General features: G+C 34.0%; 1 protein-coding gene across 1 annotated transcript in view; it reads right to left on the bottom strand.

The window, feature by feature from the left end:
* Nucleotides 1-204: 204 nt before the first annotated feature.
* Nucleotides 205-11,123, bottom strand: part of LOC143252586 (salivary peroxidase/catechol oxidase-like) — a 44,772-nt gene continuing 33,853 nt past the window's right edge. The window contains exons 12-16 of the mRNA XM_076504941.1: nt 10,894-11,021; nt 10,510-10,712; nt 9,068-9,237; nt 5,958-6,066; nt 205-3,661 (exon numbers count right to left, since the gene is read on the bottom strand). Of these exons, the coding sequence (XP_076361056.1) occupies nt 3,586-3,661; nt 5,958-6,066; nt 9,068-9,237; nt 10,510-10,712; nt 10,894-11,021 (686 nt within the window). The 3' untranslated portion in view covers nt 205-3,585. The remainder of the gene's footprint in view (nt 3,662-5,957; nt 6,067-9,067; nt 9,238-10,509; nt 10,713-10,893; nt 11,022-11,123) is intronic.

The raw sequence follows: 11,123 nt of genomic DNA, 5'->3' as shown, positions 1-11,123 counted from the left end.
CGCCGCGACCCTCAGATTACAAGTCGCACGCTTTAACACGCTTGGCCATGCCGGGCCTCCGTGAAAATTTAAAAATCACCATAGAAAGGGTTTCCCAGCCCAAAATGTGTGGAGATTAAAAAATATTTCATTTATAGTTTCTATGCTATGAGTTTTTTTTTTAACTTAACGTTGTAAAACATGACAAAAATAAGCAAGAAAACCTTAGAAAAATATATTCACATTTTATTCAAGCTCGTGTTACCCAAATGTGGCTGAAACCACAACAGTTATAAACAAATATTAGTATTTCATAACTTAGGTGACAGTTATAATGAATGTTATTTTTGGGCAACCCGGACATTTTTAAAGTTGTTTTTCTTCCTAATATGATAAGTATGTGCTAATAAAATAATAAATATTTCATATATATTATATATACAGACAGTTTATATTAAATCTCCATGTCGTAAACATTTACATTACACATCAATATTCTAATTAGCAATATGTATGACATCACAATACCACCGACAGTAGTTTTAATGATTACCTTTTCCAACGTAGGTTTCCAGTAAGAAGAGCATATAATATTTTAATATTTCAACTACACCTTAACTGTTGTAAGTTTCCGCCGACGAGGCTTTTTAGTCAATATTAGATGTTCATCCCAAATGAGTTGGGCTATCCCATACAGACCTATAATGTATACTGTAAACTGATAAAGCTGTTGGTTTGTAATGTAATGCATTTGATATTGTATCACAGTAAGATAGATAATAGCTGTAATCATATCTATGTAGTACTCTTTATTAATTAAAGTATCGTAGCTTAGGCGCCATTTATGACCATAAGATGTAATGAAACTGAAGAATTCGACGTATAGAAAATTACTTTCATCTAATGTGAAAGCTTAAACTTAATATGACTGACTATATTTTAATTATTATAAATACATCTGATTTGGATTAAATACATATTTTAACTAGAGACACTTTCATTTACTTAAACCAACATGTATATAAAAATTACAAAATCCAAGTGTTTTGAAAAAGTATTTACTGTTAAAGTCGTATTAATAATAAATCCAAGTTCTCATAGTTTAGAAAATTATTTTATACTGTTTATTAATATGAATTACTCGTCGATCCAAAAGGACGGAATTTTTAAGTATTTCATTGAACATTAGCAATTTGTTTTTTTTCGAGTGTATGCTACAGCAGTGGAGATTGAAGGTAATTTGTTTAATATTTTTAACAACTTAATTCCATAAAACGATGGCAACACAGTTTCATAAAATATCAAACTACTTTGGTTTTTACAAGAATATTTTTTTCAGGTTAAAACAAATAATGGAATTTATCAAATACTTTACTCTTACCTTTAAAAAAAGAACAAACAAATGTATAACAATCATCTAAGGATGGCAGCGCTAACATACTAGTTTAAATAAATCTCACATTGTTATTGACCTGCAAATCTTCTATGAATAAAAAGAATGCCATTAGATAAAATAATTTTGAAGTTCATATTTACGTTTGATATCCTTAAAATATAAACAGAAGATGCCCAATATTGTTATAGGACGGTAATCAACTCTCTTATTTCGTTTAATTCATATTGGTATAGCTTGTATTATTGATTTCAATAAAAGTGAAGAAAATTCTTAAGTTAACAACATAAAAATATATTGGAAATTAAAGAGATTATAAATCGGTATGGTTCTGTGTTTTCGTCCCCTCTCTGGAAACAGAAGAAAGAATATTTACCCACGATATTAAAAGTAACAGAGAGAAAGAAAGAGTAATATTTATCAAATAGGCTGATAAAAAATCTTTGCATACCTTTACGAGCATAGAAAAAATCTAATTATTAACTTAATTTCTTACAATGAATCTTTACATCAAGTACTTACTATTTTTGGAAATTCTTGTACGTTACACAATAATGTTGGGCTCTTGAAAGATGTTAAGCTTTCTAACAAGCAATAATACTATTTTATATCAATCTGTTTCGTTTCCAACTGCATAGATAAAAACAATGAACTTGACCTGCTGCTACACAAACTTACCTTTCAATTACAAATTATAACTTTTCACAAAAGTATAAAAAATAAAAAACAATTAGAATTTAAATGTAAGACTAACGCAATCAATCCAACCTTAAAAATATTTTTCATCTCCTGCTGCTACTATTACTACTAGTACCACGTAGTGACAAATTCAACAATATCTAAATAATTATTATAAATGAAGAAGATAAGGGATGTATTTAATATATTGTACGCATTTCTGCATTGAAACTTCTGTTTTAAACAGACACGGAAATTTCATCCTTTTTAAACGCTAGTAATTTTCGAGGTTCTTATATTACTACAGTATAGTTCATTACAATACCTAAAAATATTTAACATAAATTGTCACTTCATTTGCAAATATAAAAAATAAAACATTACTTTGTACCTTTCATTAAAAATAGCCCTACATTTTCAAAGTATCTTATATTTTATATATAATACATATATATTTGAAGATTATTTTTTAAAACAGTAGTTTTTCGCAAAGTTTTTACTGAGAACTTTTAATCTTAATAAAATCGAGAAATGACGTGCCATTTATATACGACCAAAATAAATACTGTAATGCCATCTGTCATGCCGAAATTCAAGATCTCACTGCCAAAAAAGTGATTGAGGCTTATAAAATATGGCGCTATCTATTGAATGGCATCACAAACAAAACTTCTTAAACAATTTCACACTATGGGTATTCAAAATTTATACATTTAGAAAAAATAACTGTCATGTGTGCAACCATAGTTTCTTTATAGTAGAACACAATTATAAATAAAAGTTTTTTTCCTCACAACAATAACAAGACTGTTCCTGGGGTTTTACACGAGGGTTTAATTAGGTGTTTTATGGTACCGTTTATTCACAAAAATAATAGAATAATAGTTTTAAGAACTCCATTTTCCTACACTGCATTTAAAAATTACATCACTTTTAATTATAAAAAGAATTACAACTTATATCAGTAAAAGTTTTGAATATTTTAAACTCTGTATATCGGATCATTTTGATGTAATGAGTTACATATGACTAAAGACCATAATCCAAACACTTCTTCCGTGCAGTACTTCCAAGAAAAAAAAATTCCCCCCTTTTTAAAGAAATTTTCTTCCTTTTAACAGTTTTTTTTTTAATAAGATATAAATACTACAATTAATTATCACTAATACAAACAGCCGACAGTAGGGTGGTGTTCCAGCTAGTTAAAATAAATGTAAATTAAGTTTATATAAAATAATATTTTGAAATTTGCAATAATCATATACAATACATATCGTCTCGACATCCTGATTTATGGAATAAATACTGAAGCAAAATACTGCGATTGTAATAATTTAACATTTTCATTAGACCTATTAATCTTCCTAGACTTGCCAACTTATGTCTTAGACGTTTTACACCACAACATCGAATTTGAAATGTTGACATCTTGACTTTTTCGCGTTTGCGAATTAAGGTTCCAAAGTAATTCACTAAGAGTTCTAATAATTTAAAATGTCTTTTGATGAAAAAAATATCCAAGTCTACTTCTTTTCCTAATGATTGATGTCGGCCCATTTGGAAATATCGAGGTAAGGGATGCCATTACTTCGGCAGTTAAGACGCGGGTTCCTGAAGGTTAGAAATAATATAAATACAAATTATTAATGTATCTTTAACCAAGCAGTAAATTTTTGTTCTAATATAACTTAAAACGTAATTAGTTTCACGTGCATAGTTTAATGCAAGTTTCAATTTATTTACGAATTATGTAAACTAAATTTAATGAATATTTTAGCACTAAATCACTGTTTATATCACATTTGCCTTCATTGTTAGTGACGAAAAATTATAAATTATGAAAACAAAACAAAAATAAACAATATTTGGTAGAAGCTTAGGGAAGTATAACGTGAAATAAATCTCTCTGAGTAAAACTCTCTTAAAGGATTCTGTAAATATTTATAACCAAAATAATTCCAAGAAAGGCTTAGCAAAGTTTAAACATCTTTGACTCACAAAAATTTGCATTTTTATTCCAAGCTCGAAAAGACGCAATAAAGAAATATATAAATATGGAAAGAAAAACGGAAAGAAAATTACACAAACGGGTAATACACACGCACACAAAAGCAAATAATTTATAACAAAAAGTAAACAGAACAGTAAGGTTTAGTAGCAAATGTTCATTGTTGTTGTTTTTTTTGAAGCTACACAAGCCGTCCCTAATTTAGTAGTGTAAGTGGGATTGACCGTAACATTATAACGACCTCAAGACGGAAAGGTCGAGGATGGTTAGTGCGACGAGGATTCGAACCCGCGACCCTTAGATTAGGAGTCGAACGCTTTAACCTAATTGACCATGCCGGACCAGCAAGTGTTGAAGAATAACTGGAAGCCTTAACGGGAAGTTATTAATTAGAAGACTGTTTTAATAATGGATTGATTATTAACTCAGTTGTTTTACATGGTTTCAATAATTAGCTTAAACTTAGCTTAACTGTTATTGATGCTGTTTTCAAAAATACTTTGACTTCTTTTACTTGTTTGTGTTATTTTCTCTTTTTCTACTTAGATTGGGTACTACGATATCTTATGCGAAGTTCACTCCTGAACATAGGTGTAAACACTTTCAAAATTAAAGATCAGTTTCATTCGATTATAACACAAAATTAGGGATGGAGAAAACATTTAAATATGCTTCTGATACCCGTATGGATTTGATATTTTGAATCAAATGGATGTGGCTACACATACTAAAAACGCAAGCAAGAGCTGTCTCATATCTGTTATGGCTCTTGGCTCGTAATCCGAGGGTCGCGGGTTCGAATCCCCGTCACACTAAACATACTCGCTCTTTCAGCCGTGGGAGCGTTATAACATGATGGTCAATCTCACTATTCGTTGGTAAAAGAGTAGCTCAAGAGTTGGCGGTGGGTGGTGATGACTAGCTTCCTGCCCTCTAGTCTTACCCTGCTAAATTAGGGACGGCTAGCGCAGATAACCCTTGTGTAACTTTGCGCGAAATTTAAAACAAACAAGCTAATACTAAAATTAATTAATAAATCATGGGAGAGATTTGAGTGGGATGTCCGGAAATTAGGCAATTTCTACTTGTCCCATTCGTGTATATAACGGACAGGCGTTATTTGTACTTAACATCTATCCATATTATATCGACGACCACATCTCTCATTCTTCAATAGTGGAAAAAATATTACCATGTTTAGATGCTTGTAAAAAGCACCAATAAGCTAAATGACTTAATAAGTATTCTATGTGACCAGTGTTTTCTATAGGAAGTAAGGTTTGAGGGTTTGCTCGATTTATGAATGTGAGGGCATGAGACCGTGAAGTCGAAGGTTGGCTATATATAGGCTGTTTATTAACAACCGAATAATGTTTCACGACCGCTTTACGAGCTAAATAACTTTAGTACTTACCCGTCAGTACCGTTTAAAATTGCGGTATCGACAAAGTTAGCAAATGGTGAAACTGTATTATGCAACTAACCTTCCGCTGAACAGTTAAATGAAATGCGAAATAAACTAAACTAAAACAACTACATTTAATTCGTTTGTTTGATGTTAAGCACAAAGTTACAAAATAGAATATCTGTGCTCTGTTCAGCACGGGTATCGAAACACGGTTTCTAGCGTTGTAAGTCCGCAGACGTTCCACTGTGCTACGAGGGGGCAAAATCTAATTGGAAAACTAAATTGTGTTGGGTCTTGGTAAAATTCAGAGGGGATGTAGAGAAGTCCTCATGTATTAGGTAACTTTCTTGAAAATTATACTTAATTATCCGTTTCATCGCAATATTAATATCCTATTAGATCTCAAGGAATAGATTAATATTAAATACGGTCAGATTACGTTTCTCATAGCTATTCAAAATATATAGTCAAATATGAAATGAGAAACTTACTTTTGTAGATCCGCAATGAACATGGCCTTCACCTGAATGGAGTCCATGTCATCCGAATTATCACACAGAACTCGGCAAAACTGGACTTTTCTTATCTCCTGGAGTTGCTCTGAAAAGTTGCAGGAAACAGAAGTAATTATCTACTTTTAAGACTTAAAATAATGTAATATGCAACCGAGAGTTGGAAAAAATTTAGTCTTAAATGTTTCGCTGCTCTAGAAACAAGAATACACTAAGATGGTGTATATTTATGTTTCAATAAAAAAAACAACGAACTACATCATTTAGAAGTTATTAATAATGTTCATTTTTATGTTTTAAAGTAAACAAAATATTTTCCGTAGGAGTTACGTGGACTAATGAAATTCACTTCAAAGTTTACGGTTTTTATATATACTGTTGCCCAAAATCTTAAGGCCAATGAACATAAAGAAAAAATATGCATTTTGCGTTGCGAAACTCAACCATTTATTTGAGTGGAACTTCGAAAGATGAAAATAAAAAAAGTGAAAATAAAAAAAAAACTCTTTTAGCATTTAATAGGGAAAATTAAATTAGCCTAAATACTAGCTGGTCAAAAGTTTAACACCATATCAAAAAGAAGTCCTAAACAGGGTATGAAATGCTCAACAAGAGGTCTCAATAGTGAGTTGCACGGCCGCCATTGCGAATAACTTCAAAAATTCGCTTTGGCTGGTCGATATAAGCGTTTGCAGAAGGCTGGCTGTAATGTTATTTCAAGTGGTGAAGATGGCTTCACGAAGATCATGCACTATTTGGAACTGACGTCCACTTCTATAGACTTCCCTTGCCATCCACTCCCAACATTTTCAATAGGGTTCAGTTCGGGCGAACACGCTGGATGGTCCAAAAAAATCACGTTATTCGCCACGAAAAAGTCCTTTGTCCTGCGGGCATTGTGGATTGCAGCGTTGTTCTGCTGAAAGATCCAGTCTTTTCCACATAAGCGAGGGCTTTCAGTCAATAAGGATGCTCTCTTCAACATGCCAATGTGGCCAACTGCTGTTTGACGCCCCTGTATAACCTGAAGCTCCATTGTTCCATGGAAGGAGAAAGCACCCCAAGTCATGATGGAACATCCTCCACTGTGTCGTGTAGAAAATGTCTCCAGTGGGATATCCTTATCGTGCCAGTAACGTTGGAAGCCATCTAGACCATCCAGGTTAAATTGTTTCTCATCAGAGAACAAAATATTCTTTCACTTTTCTACGTCCCATATTTGGTGCTTCTCAGCAAAGTTTAACCGAGCTGTTTCGTGGTGTGGAAGAAGACGTGGCATTTGAAGACGTTTACGGGTTTTAAAGTCTTTCTCTTGTAAATGCCGTCTTATTGTTCTTGAGCTGCATTCTGCATCCATAAGTGCCTTAACCTGGTTCGACGATCGGGTGGTGACTTGCCGGACAACCCGTCAAATCCTCCTGCTCAACGCCGACGACATTTTCATGGGCCGACCACTTGAAATTCGCGTTCCGTATTCTTCAGGGTCTCGTAAGAAATTTGCAACAGCAGGTTTACTACGTCCAATCTCACCAGCGATGACACGTTGAGAGAGACCTTGCTTTTGCAGCTTGACAATTCTGCCACGTTCAAGCTCTGTCAACTTTTTAGCCTTTGCCATATTTTTACCAAATGTAACACATGAGATGTCAGTGGAAGGTGATGTTTGTTTTTGAATTTCGCGCAAAGCTACTTGAGGGCTGTCTGCGCTAGCCGTCCCTAATTTAGTAGTGTAAGACTAGAGGGAAGGCAGCTAGTCATCACCACCCATCTCCAACTCTTGGGCTACTCTTTTACCAACGAATAGTGTGATTGACTGTCACCTTATAACGCCCCCCACGACTGAAATGTCGAGCATGTTTGGTGCGACGGGGATGCGAACCCGCGATCCTCGGATTAGGAGTCGCACGCCTTAACACACTTCGCCATGCCAGGAAAATAATGACAAAGCTAATGCTTGAACACAAATGAGTAAATTTCGTTACGTGTTTACCGATTAATGCTTCGTTTCAGTATGGTCTTAAACTTTTTACCTGCTATTATTTAGGCAAATTTCATAGTGTTCATAGGCCCGGCATGGCCAAGCGTGTTAAGGCGTGCGACTCGTAATCTGAGGGTCGCGGGTTCGCATCCCCATCGCGCCAAACATGCTCGCCCTTTCAGCCGTGGGGGCGTTATAATGTGACGGTCAATCCCACTATTCGTTGGTAAAAGAGTAGCCCAAGAGTTGGCGGTGGGTGGTGATGACTAGCTGCCTTCCCTCTAGTCTTACACTGCTAAATTAGGGACGGCTAACACAGATAGCCCTCGAGTAGCTTTGTGCGAATTTCAAAAACAAACAAACATAGTGTTCACATTTTCCCTATTAAATGCTAAAAAAGGTTTTTTATTTTTATTTTCTCTTTTCATATTTTCATCTTTCGAAGCTCTACTCAGATAAATGGTTGAGTGTAACAACGCAAAATGCATATTTTTTCTTAATGTTCATTAGCCTTAAGATTTTGGCCCCCCCGCTAGTACAGCGGTATGTCTCCGGATTTACAACGTTAAAATCAGGGGTTCGATTCCTCTCGGTGGGCTGAGCAGATAGCCTTTGTGGCTTTGCTAAAAGAAAAACACCGTTAAAAACACACACCTTAAGATTTTGGTCAGCAGTGTATGTTTCATTCCTATGTTATCGCATAATTACACACCAGGAAAACAAACAAACGTGGAAGATTCTTTGAACAATGTTATGCTATACGCGAAATAAAATAACTTTTAAAGGAAATTATAAATCTAGATTCCGCTTCAACAATATATGTTTTTATTAATGTGTTATTATTATATTGACGAGAAGAATAAATTTACTCTCGTACCAGTGAACCTATTACGTTTTTGATACTATGCGAGAAACTTAAACATTTATTTCCTTGTTGTCCCAATGTTGCTCTGAAGCTTTATACATTTTATGGTACTTTAACTTTTAATGTTTTTAATAAACTGTAATATTCACCGAGATATTTTTCGTGCACACAGGTGTGCGGATATTTTTAGTGTGATTGATCCTACAACTCACCTCAACATAAAAGAAGTCAAATGAAAAAACTTACCAGGAGTGAAAGATGATGACCAGCCACCATTTTCGTACCAGAAACGATCTCCCCTCCTCAAATAGTTAAACTGCTCTGCAATTAAACAAGCAAATGTTGGGCCTACGACTGCGTCAGGCACGTGATACTCAGAAATACCTGCACTCCACAAGTCGATGTCATCCACGTGTCTGTTGGCATGGTAAATCAAAAACATCTCATGATCATATGATGCAGTTTCTTTAACCCTTATTCACATAAAATAAAGTTCTTTTTTTGGCTTTTTTCAAGTGCCTAGAACATATGAAACCATTGAACTTCGGACTACTAATAATCGAAGCAGTTGGACATTTAAATTGCGTATATAAACTACTTTTTCTTTCACAATCAAACTTGCCAAATTATTTCTCACATTGAATGATTATTTATCCTTGAATACTGTGATAAGATCCCCTGCTTCTCTCGAGCTTTAACACACAGCTCCCCTCTCTCACAAATGCGTCTTTCCGGTTTAACAACCAATAAGTTGAAGTAAATACAAACATTTTTAAAATGTTTCAGCAGAAAAATAACCAACATTTGGCAAAAACTAGTAACAAAATATGGCAATCCAGTTAATACCAAATTTATTCAAAAACCAGGCACAAAACTGAGGTCTATACTATGTAAAAACTACACTGACAAACGCTACACCGACATTATTTATAAAATACAATGTGATAACTGCCACGACTTCTATATTGGAGAAACAAGTAGAAAAATAGAAACCAGATTCAAAGAACATAAAAAGTCACCTTCACACGTTTTCGAACACTGCAACTCAAATATACACAACATAACCATAGAAAACACTCAAATACTAAATAAAGAAACAAACATAAACAAACGCAAAATTAAAGAAGCCTTACTTATACAACAACTTAAACCCAAAATAAACCAATACAAAGGAATACCTTTATACCTATATTAAAAAGAATAAAATAAATAATATAAAATTATATATTCAAACATCTAACACCGCCCTCTACATTCCGACACTCAGTTACACAACCCCTTTCAAACATGTGATCAGCTTCCGGTCAGTTACCTCTTTCTTTCTTTGTGAACCTGACGATGACCGAAGAAGGTCGAAACGTTGTTCGCTCCTCTACGTAAAATATTTTCTTAACCCAAACGAGCCTTTTTTACATATATGACTCGTATTTTGTCTTAGTGTGATGAATGTATTACGTCTCAACTATTAGCGCTGTACGTTCTCTATGAATGTTTGAATGTTTCATTGACTTGTGCAAAGTTTCAACTTCTACATGTACATTTGGACATTGGCGGTGTTAACATTAATCAGGTGCTACATAATATTTTCAAAACTTACTTTTTTCAGCCAAATTAAATTATTATTATTACTTCTGTGATTTAAACACTTTTTTTTTTTTTTTCCAAAACTAAAGTATGTTGTCACTTACCGGTAAATTTGTGAATATTTTTGTACCGTTATGTTGGGCATGATTCCGATAAGATCATGAAAATCGCGTGCCTTTCGAAGTCCGCAATATTCCCTGTAGAAGTTGTAACCAGGGTTACCATGTTCCCGAGAACGCTGCATATTGAGAGCAGCCAAGTCCATGCCAAATCCATCACCAGGTTTCTCGAAAAGGTGATTAGTTACCTAATTAACAGATAAGATGTGTGAGTTTTAACCATTAATGAACGTTTCAAATCTGTATATAATTGTTTCAAAACTAAAATTTCATTCATTTAGTTGTTATTAAATTATATATAGAACAAGAGTCTTGAACCACATCTGATACTTGAAAAAAAGAAAGAAAAAAACCTCACATCCAAACTACCTCGGTGGTCACTTCAGGATCCATCCTGTTGGACTCTTGGTTAATTAATCCCATTAAAAAGGTGTCCATGATCCCCGGCTTGTACAGATCATATGGTTGACGTAGCTGCTTGGACAAACGGATGGATTCTGGCAGAAGGAGGGAAGGACTGTTGTACATCTTTTATTTTTACCACATGTTAGTAATATTAACTTGCCGTTAATATTAGGTAATAAAAGTGATAAAATATA

Source organism: Tachypleus tridentatus, chromosome 6, assembly GCF_004210375.1.
Source record: "Tachypleus tridentatus isolate NWPU-2018 chromosome 6, ASM421037v1, whole genome shotgun sequence".
NCBI classification, from domain to species: Eukaryota; Metazoa; Arthropoda; class Merostomata; order Xiphosura; family Limulidae; genus Tachypleus; species Tachypleus tridentatus.
Note: the sequence above shows the minus strand (reverse complement) of the source record. Positions and strands in the feature narration are given on the sequence as shown.